Source organism: Ambystoma mexicanum, chromosome 5q, assembly GCF_040938575.1.
Source record: "Ambystoma mexicanum isolate Mex_15411 chromosome 5q, UKY_AmexF1_1, whole genome shotgun sequence".
NCBI lineage: Eukaryota > Metazoa > Chordata > Amphibia > Caudata > Ambystomatidae > Ambystoma > Ambystoma mexicanum.
The window spans coordinates 787048035-787074502 of NC_090933.1; the positions used below are offsets into that span (position 1 = coordinate 787048035).

A 26468-nucleotide genomic window follows, 5' to 3' on the forward strand; every position below is an offset into this window, starting at 1 on the left:
TCTGGCGAGTACGTCTGCCAGAAGACTGAGTTCCCCTGGAACATGTTGTGACAACAGGAACATGTGTTTGAGAGCCCACTTAAAAATGTTCTTGGACAGTTTGTATAGCCCTGGAGAGTGAGTGCCCCCCTGTTTGTTTAGATAATACATGGCCGTGATGCTGTCTGTGAGGATCAGAACTGTCTTCCCTTGCAGTTGTGACTGAAATGCTTTCAGTGCATTGAAAACTGCCAACAGTTCCAACAGATTTATGTGGTTGGATGCTATGTCTGATGACCAAACTCTGTGCGCCGTTTGTTGAAGCAGGTGAGCTCCTGTTATGCTCACCTGGCTCCCACAGGGGCGTCGATCGGAACTGGACAGCTGCGGTTGCCACCCACGTGACGCGTAGTGCAGAGATGACAGACTGGACTGGCCCACCTAATCTCGTCTGCTTGACCCGAAGAAGTATTCTCCTGAAAGTGGAGAAAGGGAATTAGCCACCCGTGGATTTGAGTGATAACCCCCCCCCCCACTGTTCTCCCCTCTAATCACCTGAGATGTCTCCTTTTATATTCTCATTTTAGGTTTTTAAAAGATGAGCTCTACATCCTGCATAAAATGCAGGGGCGCGTGGATAACCAGTTACTTCACTGGTCTGATGGAATTGGGGAGTTCCAGAACAATATTGACTCTGAGGTTCCTGGCGAGGAGCCGCAAGTATATAGTTCGTAAGAGTTCAAAATGTCCGACTTTCACTCTTGTCCGATTCCTTGCAGCTTGACCTTAGAGAAGATTGCCTCGTGGCAGCTGGTAAAGTTCAGGTAAGAGTCTGTATTACCCAACACTGTCCGGCAAATGACACCTGTATGTAATCTGTTGCTTTCTCCCTTATTACAGGTGCAGAGTGAGAAATTACGGCGTTTTGAGGAATAATGCCTCCGGCGGTAAAATCAGGTAAGTCCTTTATGCTGAAAGAGATTCCCTACGTTTGTTCTTTCGGCTCACCTGCCTGTCCTTTTGTTCCCCTTAGGTGCCTGAGTTTGGCGAAGATGAAATGGAGACTGCGCCGGCCCGTGGAGATGAAGAATGCCTCCGGCGATAAAATCAGGTAAGTCTATGGTGGTGACTAATATTGCCTTGTTTATTCTCTCGGCTTACCTTGCTGTTCTTTTGTCCCCCTTAGGTGCCAGAGTTCGGAGAAGAAATGATGAAGACAGGTGGATCATGGAGGTGCTGCGAAGGCTGGTGAATATAGCTCCGCGCTGCAGCAGGCGATACGACGCGCAACAAATAACGTCTTTCTTCCTATTCGAAGGTACGATGGATCCAGAATCAGGTGAGGAATAAAAGTATTGTTCTTGTTCTAACCTTTTTCCTTCTTTCCCCCTTTTTTCTAGGAGCTCCAGACTCGAGGCGGGCGTGGCAGAAGACTGGATGCTGACTTGCAGGCACGCTGCAGGATGCAGAATAACGCGAAGCGTGAGCTGCTCTTCGGGCGTAGTTTAAATAGCCTTCAAAGTAGTCCCAGGTAAGAAGTTCCCAAGACCACACCCGAGTAAGAAAATAGACCCTGAAATAAAGTAGTCCCCCCTTCAGACTTCACATTGGCTTGACTGCTGAGCAGCATGGTCTGCATGAGGTAAGTGAAAGCAAATGAGCCAGGACCGACCCCTTCTATGAGCCTGGCACCTCCGGCGCCAGGACTGTACCCAGATAGCCCCTAGTCGGGGCTGCTGGGTTTTTCCCAAGTATCTGGATGCCTGCTCCGGGGACAAATGGACCTGGTCCGGATGCCCGGGGTAGGTATCATGACATGACACCTCCTCACCCTGTGAGATGCGTCTGTAGTGACAGTGGCCTCCACTGCGGTGGTGGTGAAGGATTTTCCCTTCAAGAGGTTCTCTCTCGACCCACCACCACAGCGAGAGAACGAGGGCTGGAGAGACAGCCACTAGATCGTCCCATTGTCCGCTGGCCTGACACCACTGGCTGTTGAGCCACTCCTGCATTGGATGCATGCGCGTGTGAGGAACCAAATAAATGCATGACGCCATAATTCCTAACAGTCGCATAGCCTTGCGTACCGTCACCCCTTGACTGGCTACATAGTAAGGGATTTGAAACATGTTTTGGACCCTCTCGTTGGAGGGGAAGACGATGCCGTCCTTTGTTCGAATTAGAGCCCCTAGGAACTGCTTGACTTGACTGGGGTCTAAGCTGGATTTCTTCTCGATGGAGAATCCCAGGCTGAATGAAAGGTCTATTGTCTTTTGGGTATATGACAGGTATGTCTCGTAAGAGTCCCCTCCCTGCTATGAGCCAGTCGTCGATATAAGGATAAACCAGGATGCATAGCCTGCGTAGGTGTGCTGCTGCCACTGCCAGTACCTTTGGAAATACCCTCGGAGCTGAGGCTATGCCGAAGGGTAGTACTTTGAACTGATAGTGCTTGTCTTGTATTAAACCTGAGGTATTTTCTGTGCGCCGGAAACATCGAAATATGAAAGTATGCATCTTTCATGTCCAATGTTGCCATGTAATCCCCCTGTGTGAGCAGGGGGATGACCTCCTGCAGACTGACCATACAAAACTTTTGAGGTTTCACAAATTAGTTTGCTGGGCACAAATCTAGTACAGGGCGCATAGTGAGATCCTTTTTGGGTGTAAGGGAGTACACTGAATAAATACCCTTGTTTACCTGTAGAAGAGGTATAACTTCTATGGCGCCCTTTTCCTGCAGGGTCTCTACTTCTTGTAGCACGATGCGCAGATGTTCTGAATTGGGGGGACCGGCAGAATTCTATACAGTACCCGTGTGCGACGGCCTTGAGCACCCACTGGTCTGTAGTTAACCCCTCCCATGCTTGAAGAAATGATGTTAGCCGGCCACCGACCGTTGAGGAATGGGAGAGGACCCAGATCTGCGGGTCATTTTTGGCCTGAGGCCGAGGAGCCTCGAGGGGTAGAATTCTGGCCCCTTCCCTTTTCCATATTGTTGACCTCTTGTGAGAATCGGATCGATGTGGTGTAGCTGCTGGTTCCTTGGGGAGAGGACCAATTATTTCCCGAGCCGTACTGGTTCTGAGGGAAATGTTGGCCATGAAAGGAACGTCTCAATCCACCCCCCATCCTTGGGGCATGCCTCAGTGATCTGATCCAGGGTCTTCAGGGTGTCATGCTCTTTTTTTAGCAGTTTCGAGCACTTCGTCTACTGCCTTTCCAAATAGATTAGTCTCCTCCATTGGCTTTATTAGTGAAGCTCGAGTTTCTGGTTTGAAACCAGAGGTTTCGTAACCATGCGTGTCTCTTCAGGAGGGTACCTTGAGCCAAGGACCTGCCAGCCCTCTCTGCCACATCCAAAGTATTTTTTTAAATACTCTGATTAACTTGTCTGCCTTCTGCTACCATGGAGAGCAGGCGAGTCTGCAGCGGTTCTGGGACTTCTCCAAGGTCCTCCTGTAGTGTGGCCCATTGTGCGTTAGCATAACTAGCCAAAAAAGTAGTGTTATTTGCGATGCGAGTGGAAAAAGCTGCGGCAGCTGTGACCATTTTCCCCAGAGCGTATAGCCTCTTGCACTCCTTGTCCGGGGGTGCCTTCCCAGTTTATATGAGAACCCCCGCTCTCTTCCCGGTTGTAGTTACCACCAGTGAGTTTGGAGTAGCATGGCCCCTGATGTAATGGAGGTCAGAGGGAGAGGATTGAAACAATTTTTCTACTGTAGGATTTTCTGCTCTAGTTAGGGAAGGTGCCAATAATGAAGGGGCCAACTGCTTTTTGATCGGGTTTAGCAGAGGAATAGCTTGGCTGGCCGGTGGTTTCTCTTAAGATGTCCTCGACAAAATCAGCCTCTGGTACAGCTTCCTGGGTAGCAATCTGTAAATGTTCAGCTGAATTCCTTAATATGGCGTTGTACGCCATTTGGTCGTCAACCGGGGAGGCCTGTCGAGTGGGTGTGGTTATGGGTAATGGATCTTCTGTCGCAGAACGTCGAGATTTCTACTTTAACGTCGAAGAAATCCCTCCAGTGCCTTCCGAAAAGCCCTTTCGGGTGACCAGCGATTGATGAGTCCTTTTGTCTGTCCCTGGGCCTTTCTGTGTGTTCAGATGAATCCTTCAGCCTATCCCTGGATTTCGACGAATCCCTAGGTTTGTCCTTGGGTATCGCCGAATCCCTGGACTGTTGCTTTGGATTATCCGCCGAAATAATCCTAGCCATGCTTTCGGCGACCGCTTCAGAGGCGGAAAGGTGTCTAGTACAGTGCTGTGGTTGTGCGTTTTTTTCGGCGAAACCGAGGCCTTCTCGACCGTGGACGCCTTCTTCCGATGCATCTCGATGGTCCCCTGAGTATTGGGGGCAGCACACTGATTTGGAATGCCCGGTCGCAAGGTGCACCTGTGGTTGCGGGGAGGGCTGGCGATCCGGACGACAGGAGGGCACAGCCGAAATATTCAGTGTGCCCGTTGGCGCTATGGGCCGTTTCGGCTGTTTTGTTGAAGACGTCCCAGAGGTTGTCTCTTTAGTGTGTAGAGAGTGTGCGTCCTTGTCGCCGGGGTGTACAGTCCCCATAGCAGGAGCTGAGTCTTGCCTGATGGGGCCGGACAACGCAGAGCAGGAATGCTCTGCTGAGAGGTCAATGGCCTCCAAATCGGAGGCCTATTCGTCACTCAGCCCCTCGTTACAATCGGCGGTTGTGGCAGCGGGAGAACAAGACCCGGCCTGTGACATTCCGTAGGCCGCCCACCCCTTAACACAGCGCTCCTTTAGTGTCTTTGGACGCAAGAGCCTGGCAATCCGCACAAGCAGTCTCGTCGTGATTCAGGGGCAAACGGCTATTACACTTAGTGTTTATCCTTCCAAGGAAATTTGGCCTTGCAAGAAGGGCAAAACCTAAACAGAGTCATCTCCATAGCTGAGGAAAAATATAGTGATGAAGAGACCCAGGGAACAAAGAGGAAAGGGAAAGGCATTCCTGGAAAAGGAAATGTCCACCCGACCCCACTCTCCCTACTGTCTAGACAGGCCAGACGACCCAGCCACTTGGTCAGCAGCAGCGCCGACCGGAACACTGTCCGTCGAAGGTCTGTGGAACCAGCTTCAGCTTAGATCGGGAAACAGCCGTCGATGGAAGGGACGGTGGATAATAATTCATAACTTTACAATATACGACCCAGGGTCGAAAGAATAACAATAGCAATGTCTCTAGACGAGCTCCACATAAGGCAAACAGTATGCTGGGTGGAAAAAAACTATCTGAGGGACCTCGACGCATGAGGGATTTTGGGTACACTACATGTCACATAGGGATAGTGTTATAGGGACGCTCATGTTGACGTCCCCTTTCGATTCTCGAAAGACAAGATGAAACACTCCGCAGTTACCATTGGATGTCCGACTATATGCACAGCATGTGATTCTAAGCAGATTAACAAGCATCAGACATTTATTTTCCTCCTCTTTGTTATTTGCATGCTACTATTATCCTTGTCCTTGAATTGTCTATGCATAGCAATAAAACAGTGTAAAGCATTACCTGAGAAATTATAAAGAAAAATGGTTTCACGAAATGTCCTCTTGGGATAAGAGTAGTAATGGTAGACATCCTTCCTGCGTCACTGCCCTGCTGGTACCAGTGATTGGAGCAAACCATGGTGTTCTGTGGTTGCAACCTGGAGGGGGTCAACCTCCTGTTTTGTCAGTGATTTGCCATTTTCTGTTGCACATCATGTTTCTCCCTATATCTTTGAGAGCAGGGGCATATGTACTTCATTAAGATACAGGGCACACAACATATCTGTAAAGCTGTTCACAGGTTTATCAGGTACGAATCTCCAATGCGTCTTCTAGTGAAAAAAATACAATTGTGAAACTGTAGAAATAATCTACTTTTTTATTTTCCATCATTTTTTTAGCAAGAGCATAGTATGTACAACTGAAAAGACAGTTTGCTTCATCAGTATTATTAACAGCAGCTAATAATGGGTGACAAAGAAACTTAAAAGGAAAACCCCACACAGAGACAATTCTGCCCAATGTAGAAGAAAACAAGGCACTTAACGATGTAGCAGAAAGCTGAAGCAAAATTCCTTTAAGCAATTCTGTCAAACTTTTCTACATTGGCAAAGTTCTCAGATTTGATGCAAGTGCAATGCAAAAAGGCACTACTTATCCCCTGCCCTTTAAACACAATAGGCCAATTAAACTTGGCACATATAAATCTCTTGCTTGATTATAAAGTGCATCACTCAAACAATCTCAAAAAATACAAAACGGACGACCGGCAATTCCTATAAATCATCATAGAAATAAAAATGTAACTAGACTCAACCTAGTTAAAAATGTGCTGTCAAAACAAATATGGCTTGCAATAATTTACTCTCCATACAGCTGGGAACAAATCCTTAACAAACCTAGTCTATGAAAGTTATACCTGCTGCAGAGTTTTTGATAAAGATGAGAATTTTGAGCAAATGTGTCTTCTCTACTTACTATTTACTCTAACTTCCAATATTTCCAAAGACGGATTTCCAACAGTCTGACGTTCACTAGCTTTAAAGCTTTTCAATTGACTGGGAAGCCCGAATTCAATATTCTATAACGTTGCCCAAATTATTAAAATTGTGCGGAAGCCTAAGACTTTCCATAAACAAGATTAAAATGTACATAGTGAATTCAGAATTCTGAGCTAAGCCTACATAACATTATTAGGCCAGGACAATCCAATTTATATAATTTGAAAATGTATAGTTCCTATTTCTGTTGAAGACCACCACTTAAAGTCGATAAATCTAATATTGTACTGAGAACAACTTTTATGAATCGTGGAAAGTGGGGTGGGCACAACCAATTAGTTCAGTGGGTAAACTGCAGCACGACCGGGATACATCTTTGGATTTAAAAATAAAAAATGGGCCAGTACGACTATGTGACTTGTCTTTGCTGAGGCAGTATCAATGTAAATTTTGGTTAACCCGAAACAATCAAGACAACTGTTTATATACAAGGATAATTCCTGATAACAGAACTAGGCAATTCATTTCATACAGCCAGTTGTTGTAAGCAGTTCGACAGGTGATAAAAAAAACACTTTCTGCCATTATATTTTGTCAGAATCCAATAATGATCAGGTTACATATATAAATGTATTTTTCTATGTAGCTTGGTCTAAAATCTAGCTCCGCTAGATATATATTAAATAAACTCGACAATGCGGAAGAACAGATTTCCAACACAAGACAGTAGATTTCTTTGCTTCTGTAAACATAAAAACATGTGCAGTCCAGTTTTTTCGGCACATGGGAATTCACTATATGGCATAAGTTCAAACCGCTGCAAAACGACAGATTAGTGTTCATCAGGTTCTGCCACCACAGCTACTTCGATCTCAGATACAGGATTCCCAGCTATAGAGCCACTCCAGCACGCCTTGTGATTCTTCTGGTCAGTGCTGAAAAATAAATTTCAAACATGCATTACAGCTGCCGCAAGAAACGAAGCATATTTTCACAGAACACATCTATCATTTTTGCTTGACAATCAAAGGCTCTGGAAGTCTTAACCTGAATACATATATATGTATGTTTACACAAAATGGTACAATTGATTTTCCTTAGCAAAATAAAAAAATGTGTAGATGCTGAATTGGTATTAAATCTAGTTTACCAGTTTTCTTCACCTTGCGCCCCCTGGTCTGCCTCAATGACGGAAGACTCAACCTCTCCACTGCAATCACTCTCCTGTCCAGAGAGCTTGCGTGTCATTCCTTGGCCCATTGACAACTCCCTGCCGGAATAATAAAGATGTGTACAGTAATGTTAGGATAACATGCATAATGGAAAATCTCTTATACTTGAGTTTTTCATTTGCTTACGTTTTGTTAAACATGTTTGCCACAAGCAATAAGTAGATGTGTATGTCCCTATCAAATGTCAGAGCAGTTATGCTGACATAATAAAGGAAGAGGTTGAAGGTAGAGTGGTTTGTAAACGTCCCCAGAATGCCAGATGAGTTGAAATTGCTACATCATAATACCCATAATACCCATTAACCCCTAGAAAATGACAAAAGCTGCGCTATTGCAAATAACCTAAAATAGTAAGTTAGATATTAGAATCATCATAAAACTATAGGGTTACATATAATAGAAATCCTTAACTTATGAAATATCCACTTGCATTTCAACCTTGTCTCGCTCAAAAGAACTGCCCAGCACTGAAATGCCAGGCTATTCTTGTTGAGCAAGGAGTACCAACAGCAACCCCAGACACCGACAGCAAGGGGTCAGCATCCCCTCTACTGAGATCGAACAAGGCCAGACTGCTTGGCAAATGCATATTTCTCATTTGGTTTCGGTTGGAGCTAAAACGTGAATTTAGAAACTCGTGAGTGTGAACCATCCTGCAAAAGAGTCCTTAGGCCTTGTTCATTCTCAGTGGAGGCACTCTTACTTTTTGGCAAATCTTGAAAAGCTTGGGGTTTTCACCTGAAGTTCATGAGAGCAATTCAGAGGCCCCCTGTTCTCTCTGCCTAGGAAGAGACTGCACTTTGGTTGCATCTCACTCAATGCTCAAGGTACTCTCTTTCTCGGAAAATAACTGACTGGCATTTTGGTGGAACCAGTTCTTTAGGACAGTATTGATACAGGTTTCGAATTTGGGTAAAGAAAAAAAGAAAACTTGCCAAAAAATAAACTGCAATTAAAGTGACATTACGAGTCCGGCGGTAGCTGTGCTGGAAAAACAAGCAGGCTGCCGCCGGACCCGAAATACCATTCCGCCTCTGTGATTGCCGGAATCAGCGGGGCATTACAACCCCGGTGACCCGGTAATTCCAGAGGCGGAATTCAATAAATTTTCATGGGATGGGGACAATGGAAACACTGGTTCCGTCTACGACGGAACCAGTGTTTCCATTTCCGCCTGCAGGCGGGTGGCGTTACACCTGCCAGGTCAGACCTGGCGGGAGCGACACCTCCTGCCTGCAGAACTCGGAATCAGCCGGTCCGGAAACAATGTGGGTAGCAGATTTACCGCCACCGTTGTTTCCAGACCGGCAGGGTCATAATGAGGCCCAATATGTCCCAACTTATTTTATTTTGTGAAAGTGGAAATGCCACTACAAGGCACCAAAGCATTCTAGTCAATATTTCTCTTTTTAATTGCAAAATATTTGTCACTGGTCAATGATTGCGTGCAATGTCTTCCATCGCAAGATATGTTGGTGCAAAAAACGTGCGAGAAACCGTTAACTCCACACAGAATTAAGCAAATACAGTTTTGTAGATCTACAGTATAGACAAAAAAACAAATAATGCCAGTATTGCAACGCCCTTAATGAGAGCCACTCTAGGAGCAAACCTCAGCCATTGTCAGCATACTATACTGTACATGCCATATGGCATTTGGGCGATGCTCATTTGGTCCTCACTTTTTCCTTAGCATCATGGGACCTGAAGTTTTCATTTTTTCCATTAGAAATGCAGATCTATGTGTGTCCAGTATTCGGCTATTTCTGGGGTAGACATATGTTATTTAAACTTCAACATACAGCATTTGGACATTAAGCATGGGTATCCCGATTGTTTACAGCATACATGCGACACCTGGTATACATTATCTCACACAGATTGGCTGGAGCCAGTTTAGAACAGAGTTTATCCAGATAGTATATACTAAGCTTATACCTTTTACATGGATAGGTGTAATTAATGAAGTGTCAACCCAAGGCCTAAAAAGCTATGCATTCTATGCACACACACATACACATTTTATAAGCGCTCAGAAAGAGCTTACTTTTTCAGGATAGTAATTCACTACATATGTTAAGGTTTGATTTATTGAGAAAAACATAGCAGGAAAATAAGGCCATCTATTTTCATTTTAGCAATACAAAAGCCCAAAAGATTATTTTGCAATCTTATGGACGCACAGTGAGGAAACAGATTGTGAAACGTCCCTTCTCTAATCTCATGGACCAAAATAGGCCAAGCAAAATGGAACATATGACGAGGAACTAGATAAAGAGAATTACAAGGATCCAATGAATATAGAGAATTTGTAGCAGATAAGATAAGAGCAGACAGGACACTGGAATACGTTAAGTGTCTGATGAAGGAAAAGAAGACCCAACAAGGACCCAATTAATGTAGGGAAGTTTTAAAAGATAAGATTACTAACAAGAGATGGGACACTGGAATAACGTCAGGAGGTTATAATTTAAGACCCAATTATGTAGGGATATTTTCATAAACAAAAATGACCAGTAGGTAAATAAACATATGGCAACTACATCCGTGAGCGATTAAGAAATGCAAACTTCAGCAATTGGCACTGGAGAGGAAATTTAATGAGCTCAAAAACAGTACATGTAGGGCCCATGAGATCAAGTGATCAGAGCAGCATCTGAAGAACCCAAAAACAAGGCAGTGCTGCCCACAGCCAGCCAGGCATGCAGAGCAGAGGAAAGATGCCCAGATGATCTGTAGAACATTAGCAGATCTGATGGAAGTTGAAACACCCAGAAACTGAAGACAAGGGTATGAGCAAGAAAGCCAAATTAAAAGTATGAATATAATTATTTTTTAATCATCTTTTTAGAAGCACAAATGTGCTATTTAAATCAAATTAGAAATGAGGTTCCAGGAGAAGCATTCAATAGAAAGCATTTTTAAGAGTTCCTAATGAGAAAAACAATACACCATGGGTAGCATTTTCATAGTTCCTAGTGAGAAACACAGGAGCATAATTAGAATGTTCAGAGTGAATCAACCGAGGATGTCTTTGGTTTATTTTGATTGAGATGGTTATCAGAAACTAAGATTATTTTCTAATAAAAACGTTCATAATATACCAACTGGGTATACCTGCAACTCATTTAAAACAGACTTATGTCTAAAATTGATATATTTGTTGTTAATATGCACAAATAAATATCCAGAGACAGCCTTTCCCTCCCAGCATTAAATGGAAAGACTGAAAGAGACGTATGGTATATGTAAATAGGAAACAAAAACACAACAAACTTCTAGAATCATGCCAGTCTTTCTATGTTATTATTTATTTACATTTGCACTGTTTATGACTTTCTCGCAGCAGAGCTGCCAGATAGGTCAAGCAGACAAATTGAAAATAGGAAGATTTTTTGGTTTTTACAAGATGTCATAATGCCAGCCTTTGAAGAGTTCTTCTTCAATGGCAGTAGGTCGAAATCAACAAAGGTGTAATTCTTGTCAGATGTTCCAGAATGCATGGGTCATATTAGCATGACCTAAACACAAACACATCTTGTTGATTTCTGTGTTACAGACATCAGTGCAGCCCCAGCGTTAAAGGGGGCATCCCACTAACAGGTTTGAGGGCATGGTACATAAAGTAATTCCATCCAAATACAAAGGTAGATTATCTGTGAGCTTCTAGTAACTTTGGCTAGGAGGAGGTGCACGATTTATTTGAATTTTAGAATGGGACTTCTACTGTATCACTTAGAGCAGGGGTCCCAACCTTTTGGGCGCAATGAGCAAAATGTACACATTAAATGAAATGGCGAGCAACTTTCATTCTTTGATGGAACATATTGGCGCTCAGTTAGCGCAAAAGAGATTGCAAAACAAATTAGAAATGCAATAAACTTATGAATGTTAATAGAACATTTTAATTTGTAGTACTGACAGTTACCTAGACCACGTGCAATTCTAGTAAAGGGAATTTGCAAGGCCTTTAACTTCATTTGACATGAAGTGGTTGTTTACAGGAAATGATGAGGACATTGAGTGGCCAGTAAGACATTTATTAGACAGATAAAACCAGTCAAGTTGTTCAAAAATATAGTAGGACTAAAACATTACCAGGGGCTTCATGGTCTCAAGCAAAACATTTTAAAGACATTTTGTGCAAATGTTTGGACAGTCAAATTGATCACAAATGGAGCACTGATTTTCAGGTATATTTTGGGGATCTGCCTGGGAATTTTCTGGGTGCATACAAGTCAAATAATACTGTTCCTCAGTCATCGATTACTGTGTTGTGGACTGTTTTTCTTCAGGAATGTCATGACATTTTGTGTTTGATTGAACAGAGAGTCATCATTATCCTCTGGAGTTATTTTCCAATGGACAGGGGTAGGCACCACGAAGATGATGCTGACAGCCAGAGGAACTGGATGGTGATGCCGAAGCTCAACAAGGAGATATCGGAAAGAATGACTAATTCACAAGAAATTAAGATGTTCTCATTTATTGAGAAACAATGGGAGCTTTTAGAGGGCCACGTTTTCGAATGACAACACATTCTTTTGGATTTGATGCATCTGTCTCTTTGGATAAGTAGTCCTTGGACCACCAGTCCCCCACAGTTATAGGGCAATTTCCTTACTGGGCATTGCCAGTAAGATATTCTCCAGATGTTTGTTGCTCAGACTGGAGGAGTTGGCTTAAAGTAACAATAACTTGAGGCCCTCCCAAGTGGTTTTCGGTGGAGGGGTTAGTACAGTGGACCACTGCTTCACTCTGAGCACTATTATGGAGAAATACATTAAGGTTAAGGAAGGGAGATTATTTGTGGCTTTTCAGATTTGGAGAAGGCCTTTGATTTGATTGATAGAAACATCTTGTGGCGTAATTTACATTTTATTGGGTCCCTAATGGTTTATTAAATCTTATCCAACTGTAATATGAAGACATCTCAACATCTCTCAGATAGACAAGATCGAGGAATTATATCCCCACCAATGAATGTGAAAAGCAGGGATGTCAGTTGGTCTAAATTTATTCCTTTCAGACTGACTGGAGTAATTCTCTTAAAGGTAATACACCCTTTTTAAAGAGTCCATTTTATAGCATGCTTCTTCATGCCAATGACACAGCTGTTTTGGGCTAAACACTGGCAGGTCTCCAACAGAGCCTATGCACAAATGAATATTCTGGGGACTATAGTTTGAAATTAAATATGATAAGAACTAAAATGGTGGTGTTCGGGAAAGTGGCTAAACCTTGTAGCTGGTTTTAAAATGAAAGTAGCGATGAAGAAGTAGTATTTTCATTTTAGCCTACTCTTCTCAAAGAGGGGTGCTTGGGTATATCATTTTAAGAAGACAGCTGAAAGGGCATCACAATTTTTAATATTTTATTTCAAGTTTGGAGAATTCAGATTGGACTGGATAATATAGTGGCCATGTAGTTGTGGTTAGGTTGCTCATCTCATAGGAAGAGCACTTTTTGGGCGGCTTATAACTTCGCTCCCCCTGGACGAATCCTCACCAAATTTTGCAAAAAGAAGTATATGGGCCACTCTGAATTTCTTTGCAAAGTTTGGTCAAGGAAGGGCAAAGTTATTAGGGGGGGTCCCAAAATTTCTTTTTCCCCACAGACATAATGGGAAAACCTTTGCTCATGCCTACATCCCATACCACTGGATGGATTTTCACCAAATTTGTGGCAGGCAGGAGTGGCGGCTTGGTCTGGAAAGCGTGCTTGTTAATTTGGTGTAAATACAAAAATACGTCCAGTAGTTTTTTTTAAATGACAAAACGTAAGGCAAAAAAATTAGTGATATCCATATCTGGTCTGCGGACTCACTTCCCTGTTCGGTCCGCGGACTGGCCTCCGATTGGCTGTATTGTCTGCGGACTGGCATCTGGTTGGCAATAAAAATTCACTGACATTTGCGTGGTCCGTGTACATCGGGACACAGCCGCTGATTGGGTGGTGGGAAAACGTGAAATCCATTGGTTTTCCTGAAATGCCCGCCATCTTGGATTCACTGACTTTTTGGGGTCTGCGAATAGCGCAGTGAAAACATTAAAAAAAAAAGCAGCATTTCACTTGTCAAACTCAACAATCTCTGGGGATGTGGGGGGAGTGAGGATTGGATTGGATGTGGCCATAAGAAGCCAAAAAACGGGTTGTTTCACTCCCCGAAAGTCCACAAACACTCCCGATGTCCTGGTGCAGTCCTGTGGTGCTCGCGGACACATCAGATGTCCTAGGACATCTGTACCTATTTCTGCATTATAGGGTTGGGGAAAAGCAGTTTTTGAATGGCTTATACCTTTTGCGCCACTCAATGAAACTGCATGTAATTTTGCAATTTTCTTCTAGAACTACTCCTGAATGGTTTTGCAAAGTTTTGTGGGATTCTGTCAAGAGGGAGCAAAATTAGAGGGGCGGTCCCAAAATATTGTGTAGGCATATAAATGTGGTGTCATTTGACGAATCCGCAAACCATTTGGCAAAACGATTTTGGATCTAGATATAATTGGTTTTCTAAAGTTTGGTGGGATTTTCTCAAGAGGAGGGAACTCAACATTTTTAGATGGCTTATAACTTAACTTTGTTGCTATTTGACAAATGTGGACAAAAGTTTTGAAAAGGATTATAGACCCAACCTTCAATGTTTCTGTAAAGACTGAATGGATTTTGTCAAGTGGGGGCTAAGTTATAGGACGACAGAGATTGGCAGAATAAGTCAAGAGTATCCACAGCGCTTGTATAATTGATATTCAAATAGCACCAGGCAGCGGGTGTCTAGGAGGTGTGGGTACACTGCCAATGTACTACCGCAGTACCTAAACAAAGAACAGAAGGTCCCCAATTCGTCTCGAGCCGAATATTGTTGCCACTCCGTCTGCAACCATACCCTTAGCCGCATCTGCGAAGTATTAGAGCTGACCTAATCACAGGCATAATTTTCACCCCATGTGTCAACCCCCAAACCTTTTGCTGCTTTCTACACCCTGATCTAATCTTTGGCAGAGAAGCGCAGCCCTCAGCCGCACTCCTCTGGGCTTTCGCTCACTTCTTATGGGGAAACTGACATGTCCTTAAAACAGTCAGTACTGGGAGACTTTGTTTCCCTTAGTCCTTTCCTCATGTTGTAGCTTTTTGTGCAACATGTAACAAGAGGGCAATGTAACTTACTTTACCGCACCCTTGGGTCTCTAGTCATTCCAAAGGCCCTAGAAACTGCAGATGTGTCACGGACAGGACTGGTGGCAGCTATCGTTTTTCTTATGTTTTGAACCCTTTCTTGCCATATTATCCGTGCTTACCGCGTTTGGCACAAATAGGTGGCCTGGCTCCAAAATGGCCATGCCACGAGGTTCTTTGTCCTGTCCTTTGGCCATGTTGCCCCTTCACCTTCCCCAGGTCGAGCCGACCCGGGTCAATCCTTATTTGGTCATGCACTTTCCTGCGAAATCCAAAGCTTTTGCGGGCTACTGCATGCCTCGTGTGTGCCGGTATGTCGGTTCCCAATACACATCCTGGGTGCCAGAGAGTCTGGAGTGTCCTGAATACCTGGGACCACTGTGGTCCGTGATTGAGCCACGTACGGAGTGAGTGTTTGTGAGCAGATCTCCCATTGGGTCCTCTCCGTTTTGGCACAAAGGGAACTTTGGATAACAGGAGGCCGAGAACACCACTACCAAGTTGATCTCCTGAGTTCACACGAACAAAGGATAAGGAGCCAAGTATCCTGCAACAAGAAGCCGAGTTGAGGAACCGCTGGTGACCCGCTGGAAGGTTTGGCACCCTGAGCCCGCTGTCGTGCTGCGAGACCCCTCTGCATCTGATCGTCCTAGAAGGTCTGCGAAGGCGCTTTGACCCATTGGAATAGTGGGACCAACTATTCTTGGCACCTTCATCAAACCCGGCAAGTAAGCCTCTTCGGAAGTGTCCCTAGGCCAACCAGTGGGATGACCAGTTTACGCAGGACGTTTGCTCTGTCACCGCCGCGGTTTCGAGGAAGCCCTCGAAACTTGGTATACTGCTTGCTCTGTGTCCACAGCACCCTCACATTGAATTTCATATACTTGGCATTCCCAGGTCTGAAGTGAGACGAGTGCGCCCGGACCGGAGTAAATGCGGTTACCGTGTTGCCCTGCTGTGGGAACGACCTGTGCAAGTTCGCTGCACTTGTGACCCCGTTGACCCTGAAGCCTGCTACCGCAGAAACTACACGGTGTCGAGACGTCCTGATTGTCGCATTCGAACCTGCCAGCGAAGTGGACTGTACTGACGAAGTCTGGGTCTGCCTGCGTCAGGGACTGGTGAGTAGTCCATACCCCAACCGGTGGCCCCTATATTTTTCATATAACACCTGTCTGGACTAATTTGTAAGGGTCCTTGCTTTGTGTGCTCATAGAGGTCTTTCAGTCACCCTCACCCCTCTTGAGATTTAGTCTTGACCGCCTGCCATAGCTACCCCGATTGGTCTGGCTTGTCCAGAGGTTACCCTGTTCCAAGAAACTAGGTTGGCCTTCTTAACCTCTGTCCCTCCAGGTCAGAGTTCAGAAATCCATCTTAACATACACTCCCAACAGTAGGAAAGAACTGGCACACCCATGATTCGATCTTGGTGCTAGAAGTAGGCACTTCCTCTACCTCATCTTCTTGGTACACTTCATGGTCTTTGAAAGTACTGTGCTTTTTTTATTGTGTAGGTCTTCGAAGTGGTGGTTGTGGCGGCGCTTGGGGAGGAGGAAAGGCAATAACTGATGCCATTTTTAAGATAAAGAGCAGTTTTGATAAACTTCTTCCAAGTATGTACTGTGTATTAGATTGCTAATGAGTACGAAAAGGTGTAGGAGGTGTGCAAGGGAAATTTCGAAGTTGAAAGTTCCTAGATCAGTAGAAAAAGCAGTTCCGAACTGTCTGCAAAGGACGGATCTTATCGTGAAGTGCGGACAGGTTCTCGGACAGGTCATCATGCCGTATGCCAGCGTATGGTCATGTGGCACTGTCCGGAAGGTCCGCAATGAAGTCAGATGTTCGTAGATGTCTACGGATGCAAAACTAGTTGAAATAGTTGCAAAAAGTGCATAGAAGTGTTACAAATTATTCTAGAAGGTGGTAAATGGCGGAGTATTAAGGTGACACTTTGTAAATTGGACACAAATATTGTTATATTTGGTAAATTGTAGGAAAATAGCATGCACTAATAAAAACCTATGAAATTCAGTAAAAAAAGTTGTTAAAAAGGACGTTATGGTTACAAGTAAAATCGAAAACCCCCTGAAATTCGCCAGTTTTGGTAAGCTAAGCAACCATAACTCGCGCCACCACCGTGCACTGCTAAAACTAACACCCAGGACGTCAAAGATGACATCACAAATATCATTGATGATATCACAGGTCTAGCCCCTTCTTTTTTTCGGTGGCGAGTTAGAAATTGGAGGGTGGAGTCTCTTTACCCCTTCCATAAATGCTTTGACAACTGGCACTTTCCACCATGACACCTTGCTATAGGAAGTGGTGTAGGCTGATAAAGCTGCCAGGTGCAGAAAAGAGGAGGTTGATTGTTCTTTGAATGTTTAGTCTACAAATTACGGGGGTTTCCCCTGTGATGAACCAGTCATCCACGTAACGGTACACTATGATTGCCTCCCTGCGTAGGTGCGCCGCCACCACCGTCAGTACCTTGGTGAATACCTTTGGAGCCGAGGCTATACTGAAGGGCAGCACCTTGAACTGGTAGTGCTGCTTGTCTATTTTGAAATGCAAGAATGTTCTGTGCGCTGGGAACATTGAAATATGAAAATAGGCATCTTTCATATCCAATGTTGCCATGTAATCCCCCCTTTTTCAGTAGGGGGATACCTCTTGGAGTGTAGTCATGCAAAATTTTTGAGGCTTGACATACTTGTTTGCAGGGCGTAAATCTAATACTGGGCACATTGTTAGATCTTGTTTTGGCACAAGGAAGTAGGTTGAATAAATACCCCGTTTACCTGGTTGCCCGGGACAAGTTCCATGGCGTCCTTTACAAGTAGAGTGGCGATCTCCACAAGAAGGATTTTCTGGTGCTCCAACGAGTGTACCTTCTGTCTTGGAGGATGGTCATGGGGGCGCGCTAATAGTTCTATACAGTATTCTGCGGACACTGTGGACAGCACCCATCTGTCCAAAGTGATCCCCTCCCATGCGTGGGTGAGGGTGGAAATGCACCCCCCTATCGGGGATGTATGGGGGGGGGACCCCAAGCGGAACGCCACTGTTTACTAGGTGGCGCAGCACCTCTGTCGGGGCTGCCTCAACCCCTAGTGCGACCCCTGCGCTGGCCTCTGGTGAATCCCTGTGATGTTTGGAACTGATTGTTGCCCCATGAGGTTCCTTGATTCTGGTAGTAGTTGGAACCCCTCTGGGAGCTTTGGCCGCGAAAGCCACGAAAACTATTATTTCCCCTTTGACCTGGGGGTTTATTTGTGAGTTGTCCAAGAGATTTTAAGAGTCTCGTACTCATCTTTAGCCGTCTTTGGTGCCTCTTCCACTGCCCTGCCGAACAGAACGTTCGGCTCTATCGGCATATCTATAAGCGTAGCTTGGGTCTCGGGTTTGAACCCCCGACTGCCTTAGCCAAGCGTGGCACTTTATTACTGTGCCTTCGGCTATCAATCTTCCAGCATTATCTGCTGCATCAAAATTTGTCCTAAGGATGCATCCAGTTACGGACCTTCCGTCTGCTGCAATTTGGGCAAACTGGCCTTTTAGTGGTTCAGGTGCAGAGGCTACTAGAGCAGCTACTTGTTCCCACTGATGGCAGTTATAGCTTGCTAAAAGAGTGGTACTGTTAGCAATACGTGCCCGATAGGCTGACGTGGAGGCAACTTTCCTGCCCAGAGCATACATTCTTTTGCTCTCCTTATCGGGAGGAGCTTTTGAAGAAGCTAGTGGTGTACCTGCCCTCTTTCTGGTGGTTGTTACTACCAGGAATTCGGGTTTTAATTGACCCCTGCATGAGATCGGACGGTGCGGCCCGGAATAATTTTTCCACTCGTGGATTCACTGCACGAGTAAGATTTGGGGTTACCAGCGAGGGATCAATTCTACGCTGGATTGATTTTAATATTGGGATAGCCTGGGTAATGGCTCTTGTCCCCTAGGATTTCTTCTGTGAAATCCCCATCTTCTTGGACACCCTGTGTGTCTATTTGAAAATGAGTTGCTGCTTTAGCCAGTACCTCATTGAGGAGTGGCTGATTATCAATTGGTGAGTCATTCACTGGGGGGTCCCTAGGAATTGGGGAATCAAGATTGTAGGCTTCCGCCTCATCCTCCTGTTCCTCTCCCTGGTCCTCGTCATCCCAATAATAAGAAACCCATGTCTGGTTTTCCAGCATATGTGTTTCTGTCTCCTCTCCATATGACTCTGGATGGTAAGGTTCCATTAGCAAAGGGTCTGAAACCAATCCCTGCGGCAGAGTCTCGGAGCGGAGCCTTTTAGTAGGGGGTTGAGAGTCCTTGGACCCCGAAGGGGCAGAGGTAGCAGGTGTGTTAGCATAGCTATGGAAATAGTTAGGGTCTTTCTCATAGAAGTCTGCAAAAAAAAAAAAAGACATCCTTCTCATCACCCAATCAATGTCAGCAGAGTCCCCTTCCTTGGAACTGGGAATAAACCTCTTCTGTTCTGGTTCCTCATCCATGCCCATATCATGAAGAGTGGGAGGGACAATTTTACTCTTAGGAGTAGTGTCAGGGACCTTGGACTTTTCTATCACTTTAGGAGCCTTCTGTTTTTCTTTATGGTGTTCTGAAGGTTTCTTGTGTTGTTTATCCCCTTCCCGTGACTAGAGGAATGTTTTAAGGGTTTCTGAGGATTTCAACGCTTTGCGTCGAGATTCGGAGGTGGTCTTCGATGCTTAGCCTTGAGATTCAGAGGCAGTAGAAGGAGGGCACTGATTCTCGGGAGTAGACGCTACGCGCTTTGACTTGGGTGCATAAAGGTCGGAATCGTCTTCTGACGATCGAGCCTCTGGGACTATTGGGAGTACGGCACCTTTTTCAACTACAGATGGTTGGTCTTTGTCATGTGGCGATCGCGAACAGGAACTCCCAGAGGACACAATCGTTGGACCGCTCTCACTGTGCCTTCTGTTGCTGATCGCTCGACACGCGTGTCGAGTCACGGCTGGGGCTGATGTGTTTAGGAAGTGGTGTGGGTTGCGCTCCTGCCGCTGGGTGTTGATCCCATAACTAGGCAGCTGGCCAGTCCTCCGAGGTCAGGGGCTTGCGCGTGGGTGTCTGGAGTCACCCCTCTGCCCTTGCCGTCCGATACGCCGGCGTTGCTGCCATCGCTGAATGACCCTTCGATGTCCATGGCCTCTGGCTGCCTGGCGTAGTGGGCCCAGTGCTTCGTTGAGCGGTCCTTAAGTGTCTTTGGCGTGAAGAGCTTACAAGCTCGACACATAGCCTCGGGATGGTTTAGTGGGAGATACAGATTGCATGTATTGTGCTCATCTACCCAGGGAAACTTCCTGTTACACTTAGGGCAGAATTTGAAAGGAGTACTCTCCATGTGTGTAAATATGGCAGCAGGCTTTGTATATGTAGGAAATAAATGTGGGAAGGTTATGACCACCCCCCACTCTCCCTACTTGTAGAGGGCCGAGGCCAGAGGCCTTCCAAGGCCCGGGCCGAGGCCAGAGGCCTTCCAAGCCCCGGGCCGTGGCCAGAGGCCTTCCAAGCCCCGGGCCGTGGCCAGAGGCCTCCCAAGGTCCGTCGTGTAGTTTTCGACAGCTGGTTCCCTCGATCTTCGCTGACTTCGATCTTCGGCATGGGATGGAAGATAATGGGGAAAGTTTTTAACAATATTTAGGTATAATTGGAAAATGCCAAGGGAACTCCGCAACATGCGTCTGACTAGTATGGCGGAAAAAAACAATCTGAGGGTCCTACACGCGTGAGGAATCCTGGGTACATGGCACGTTACACTACGGATATTATTACTGGCACGTCCTAGTTCAACGCCCCTTTTCGAGTTTCGAAAAACAAACTAATACTCTGCAGCTTCCACTAGATGTCGGCCTATGCACAGCATGTGATCTAAGCAGATTCCACAAGCCTCAGAAATATATATATGGGATACATTACTCACCGTAATCGCATTTCTGATGCTTGTGTCTGCTTAGATTCACATGCTGTGCATAGCCCGCCATCTAGTGGAACCTGCGGAGTATTACAGTTGTTTTCGAACCTTGAAAAGGGACGTAGACAGGGCGTGCCAGTAATACCATCCCTAGTGTGACGTCCACTGTACCCATGAACCCTCACGCGTCGAGGTCCCTCAGATTGTGTTTTTTCTGACATTAGGTAGCATGAGGTGTAGCGTGAGTACAGCTATATCCAAGCAGATACTATCAGACAAGCTCATAAGCATCCAGGCGCCTTCTCTCCGAGGAGAGGAAGGGTGGGTCGCATGTGAATCTAAGCAGATACAAGCATCAGAAATAAGATTACGGTGAGTAATGTATCCCTTCTGAGGCTTGTGGAATCTGCTTAGATCACATGCTGTGCCTAGACTAGCGAGCAGTGGAAGAAGGAGGTGCGACGTGAGAAGGTTCATGAGCGAAAAAGTGTCTTAGAACCACTTGTCCCACTTGTGTATCTGTCTTGAAATGGGTGTCAATGCAGTAGTGCTGAGTAAAAATATGTATAGAGCTCCATGTAGCTGCTTTGCAAATACTGTCTAAGGGAACATTTGCAATGAAAGCCAGCATGGCTCCAGTACCTCTTGTGGAGTAAGCCCTGGGCGTAAAAGGCAGTGTCTTATTTGAAAGGGAATAGCAGCTGGATACATCCGACTATCAACCTTGAGATGGCATTCTTAGAGACACGATCTCCTTCTCTGCCTGGCGCTATGGAGTCAAACAGCTGATCTGTTTTTCTTAGCGGTCTGGTTTTGTCTACGTAGTAGAGGACCGTCCTCCTCACATCTAGTGTGTGGAGTTTCACCTCAGCAGAGCTTTTGGGTTCTTGGAAGAAAGCCAGTAGCTCAATAGACTGGTTAACATGGAATTTAGAAATGAACTTGGGCGAGAACCTAGGGTGAGTTCGTAAAATCAGTTTGTCCTTGTGTACGTAAAGAAAGGATCCTGCACTGACGGAGCTTGGATTTTACTGAATCTTCTTATGGAGGTAATGGCTACAAAGGAAGCAGTTTTCTAAGTCAAATGTTTGAGACTAGATTTGTGCATGGGCTCAAAAGGGGGGGCCCATGAGCTTAGTAAGTACCACATTAAGGTCCCAACCTGGTGGTGGGTTAGAAATTGGAGGGTGGAGTCTCTTTACCCCTTCCATAAATGCCTTGACCACTGGCACTTTCCACCATGACACCTTGTTATGGGAAGTGGTGTAGGCTGATAAAGCTGCCATGTGCACTTTAAGTGAGTTGAACACTAACCCTGCATCCAATAGGTGGAGCATATATTTGTGACGACATTAGAAGGAGTACAATCAACTGGCTTGATTTGCTTATTCTGGCACCAAATAACAAATTGTTTCCATTTATCGTAGTAACAGTGCCTTGTGTTAGGTTTGGTTTTCTTGACTCTCAAGATATCCATAGATCTCTAGGGTAAATTGAGATGTCCGAACTGTATGACTTCAGGAGCCATGCTGCTAAACTCATTGAGTTGGGCTGAGGATGCACTGTTAGCCCCTCATGCTGGGAGAGTAAGTCGTACCGGCACAGGAGTTTGATTGGATCGCATACCGCCAACTTGCGTAGGTGTGGAAAGGAACAAGTTACTTACCTGTAACTGTTGTTCTCCAGCATGGGTCTGGCATGGATTCACATGCTCATGAATATTCCCCGTCGTCAGGCTGGGAATCCTCGGTAAAGAAAAAAACAGTATCAGTTTCGTTTCTGATCTGTCTTTCGTAGTAATAACCAATCACTGGTCTCTGCGTCATACTGACCACAGCCAATGACTGCCCTCTACCTAAGCACCGCCTCTGGCAGCCATCTTCAGATTTGGAAGCACGTGAAGTGGCAGTATGACCAAGTGAAGAGCCGCAGAGGGGTAGGCGGGAGGGTTCGCATGTGAATCCATGCCAGACCCATGCTGGAGAACAACAGTTACAGGTAAGTAACTTGTTCCTTCTCCAGCATGGGGTCTGGCATGGATTCACATGCTCATGAATAAAGAATACATAGCAGTACACACATGCACAACCACGGGAGGTGGCAAAGGCTCAACATTAAGCATTACATCAAACTCGACATTAAGCATCTTACCTCCTCACCAGGCTCACCTCAGGCGAACAGGTTGCGCAGCACTGCTTGGCCGACCCTGGACTCCTCCCTGGAATCCCGGTCGACGCAGTAGAATTTCGTGAAGGTGTGCGTCGACCTCCACGTAGCAGCCCTGCATATGTCCAGCAGGGGCACACCAGATAGGAACGCCGTGGTAGCTGCGATCGCTCTGGTGGAATGGGCTCTCGGACGGCCAGGCAGCGGTCGGTTTGCCAACCGGTGACAGTACATGATACAGCCGGAGAGCCATCTGGAAATGGAAGCCTTCGAGAGAGCCTTCCCCTGATTGACAGGTCCAAAGTTCACAAAGAGTTGTGACGTCTTCCGAAAACACTTCGTGCGGTCTACGTAGAACTTCAGCGCTCTAGCCACATCCAGCGAGTGCAAAGTCCTCTCAGCCGGCGACGAAGGCGACGGGAAGAACACAGGCAACACCAAGGGTTCGTTGAGATGGAAGTCCGACGGTACCTTGGGCATGAAGGAGGGGTGCGTCCTGAGCACTACCCTCGTGTCGTGAAAAGTCAAGTACGGGGCCTTGCAGGAAAGGGCCTGGATCTCCCCCACTCGTCGTGCGGAGGTGATGGCCACAAGAAACGCTGTTTTCCACGACAGAAATTTCAACGGAGCCGAGTGCAGAGGCTCGAACGGAGGTCCCATGAGCTTGGACAGCACCACGTTGAGCTCCCACGCCGGGGCCGGAGCCTTCACCGGCGGGAACGATCTGAACAGTCCCTTCATGAACTCTTTCACCAGACGATGAGACCACAAGGACGTCCGGCCCGTGGTTCTGGTGTATCGGGAGATCGCAGCAAGATGAATCTTGATGGACGCGTGTGCCAGTCCAGCTTTGGCGAGCGTCAGCAGGTACGGCAGTACATGGGGAGCCGTAATCCGTAGAGGGTTAATCTTCTGTGCGTGGCACCAGACAGAGAACCTCTTCCATTTGTGTCCGTAGCATTTAAGAGTCGAGGACGCCCTGGCCTTTGCAAGAACCTCTCTGCAGTCGGCCGGTATGTCGTATCCTCCAAACTCTAGCGCTGCAGGAGCCAGGCCTGCAAGTTCAGCGATTTCGGGTCGTGGTGGAGGATGGCGCCTCCTTCCCTGGAGAGTAGATCCGCGTCCACCGGCAGCTTGATTGGCGGGGACGCTGACAAGGCAGAAGGTCCGGGAACCATATCTGCCTTGGCCACGCAGGTGCGACGAGGATCATCCTGCACCGTGACCTCTTGAGCTGGTTGACGAGCCGGATTAGCAGCGGCAAAGGAGGGAACGCGTAGAGGAACAGGCCCTCCCAGGGGAACGAGAAAGCATCGGCCATGCTCCTCGCCTGGGGAAACCTGCTGGCGAACCTCAGGCACTTGGAGTTCGTCGCCGTCGCGAACAGGTCGATCTGGGGTGTGCCCCACCGTCGGAAGAGGCGATCCACTAGATCCTGCCGTAGCTCCCACTCGTGGCACGAGCGCAGCTCCCTGCTGAGCGAGTCGGCGATGGTGTTTTTTTATCCCTGCCAGATGAAACGCCACCAGAAACATCCTTTGGGCGACGACCCAATGCCACAGGTCCTGCGCCTCCTTGGACAGTGCTGGGGACCTGGTTCCGCCCTGTTTCCTGATGTAAAACATGGTGGTGGTGTTGTCGGTAAAGATCCTCACCACCTTGCCCTTGAGGGACGGAAGGAAGGACCTGAGGGCCCAAAACACTGCACGGAGCTCCAGGACGTTGATATGTAGGGATTTCTCCGTCGGGAGCCAAAGGCCTCTTGCGTGCAGATTTTCGGTGTGCGCTCCCCACCCTTCCAGGGAGGCATCCGTGGTCACTGTCTCCTGGTGGGCTGGGGTCTGGAAGTCCATGCCCGCCGTCAGATGCGTGCGGGGGCCCCACCACAGGATCGCTCGTCGGAAACTCTCGTCGAGTGTGATCCTTTCCTCGAAGCTGCCCGTCGTTTGGATCCAGCGCGCGTCCAGGAACTCCTGCAACAGGCGCATCCGGAGCCTGCACATGGGAATGAGGTAGATGCAGGAAGACATCATTCCGAGGAGGGACTTGATGGACCTCACCTTGGACGCGTCGGCCACCAACATCCGCTGCCCCTTGCCCAGGATGGTCCTGGTCCTCTCCTCCGACGGGGAGGCCAGAAGGGACACTGTGTTGAGCCTCGCTCCCAGAAACAGAGCGTCTTGCGCGGGTACCAGGTGGGATTTGGCGTAGTTCACGGAGAATCCCAAGTCCGTGAGAAGTTGGACGGTCCTTGCCATGTGAACCACGGCGAGCTCCCTCGTCTTGGCTCGGATGAGCCAGTCGTCCAGGTAGGGGTAGACGTGGATCCCTTTGCGGCGCAGCTGCGCCGCCACCGGTGCGAGGCACTTGGTGAACACCCTGGGTGCCGACCGTAGTCCGAAGGGGAGGGCTTTGAACTGGTAATGACGCCCTTGGACCACAAACCTGAGGAATTTTCGGTGCCCCTTTAGGATGGGAATATGGAAGTAGGCATCCTCCAAATCCAACGACGACAGGAAGTCTCCTTCCTCCAGCTGACCCAGGACGTGCTGGAGGGTGACCATCCGGAACTTTTGCGCCTTGATGAACTTGTTCAGACGTCGCAGGTCCAGGATGGGGCGCCATCCCCCCCGTCTTCTTCTTCACGAGGAAGTATCTCGAGTAAACTCCGGAGCCCCAAAGCCTCTTTGGGACGAGTTCGATGGCGCCCTTCCTGAGCATCGCCTTTACCTCCAGGAGAAGTTGAGGGACGTGAAGTTCTTTCCTGGCCACGGGGGGGACACGCGGTCACCTTCTTTGAAACTCGAGCGCGTGGCCCCGGGCCAAGGCGTCCAGCACCCAACGGTCGGTGGAGATGGACTCCCACACGCTGACGAAGCTCGCCAGCCGGCCTCCCACCGGGGTGCTTCGGTGGGGGCCCGACCCCACGGCCGGTTCAATCCTGCTTCGACGAGGCTTTGCCGCCTTGACCTCCTTGGCGACGACGGCGGGGTCCGCCAGACTTGCCTCGTCCTCTGTAGGCCTCCTGAGACGACGAGCGGGCCGCTTGACGGTAGGTGGAGAAACCGCCACCGGAACCTTTGGAGGCGCCCTTGCCTCCGCTGCTCCGAAAGGGCGTCCGTCGCTGTTGCAGAACTCCAAGGGCCCGGGCCGTCTCGGTGTCCGCTTTAATGGCCTGAAGGGAATCGTCCACTGTTTTCCCAAACAGGTTGTTCCCATCGAAGGGCATGTCCAGGACTCTGGTCTGAACGTCTTGACGGAAGTCCGTAGCCTTGAGCCATCCACGCCGCCTAAGGCAAACGCCGTTGCCTAACTGGCGGAACCCAGTGTCGGCGATGTCCGTCGCAACGGTAATGGCGTGGTCCGAAGCCACCTCACCTTCCTGCAGGATCTCCAGGGCCTCTGCCCTCTTGTCGTCCGGCAAGAAGTCCAGCAGGGGAGCCAGTTTGTACCAGAGCTCCCTGTC

The 26468-nt window shown here is 47.2% G+C and overlaps 1 protein-coding gene across 3 annotated transcripts in view; it reads right to left on the reverse strand.

Moving 5' to 3' along the window:
* Positions 1-5857: 5857 nt before the first annotated feature.
* SNX16 (sorting nexin 16) overlaps positions 5858-26468 on the reverse strand; it is a 711763-nt gene continuing 691152 nt past the window's right edge. The window contains exons 7-8 of one of the 3 annotated variants that reach the window (XM_069621280.1): positions 7657-7763; positions 5858-7428 (exon numbers count right to left, since the gene is read on the reverse strand). In XM_069621280.1, coding sequence (XP_069477381.1) covers positions 7385-7428; positions 7657-7763 — 151 coding nt within the window. In that variant the 3' untranslated portion in view covers positions 5858-7384. Of the gene's footprint in view, positions 7429-7643; positions 7764-26468 lie in introns of all 3 variants that reach the window. The other 2 variants (XM_069621278.1, XM_069621279.1) reach the window with 2 other exon arrangements.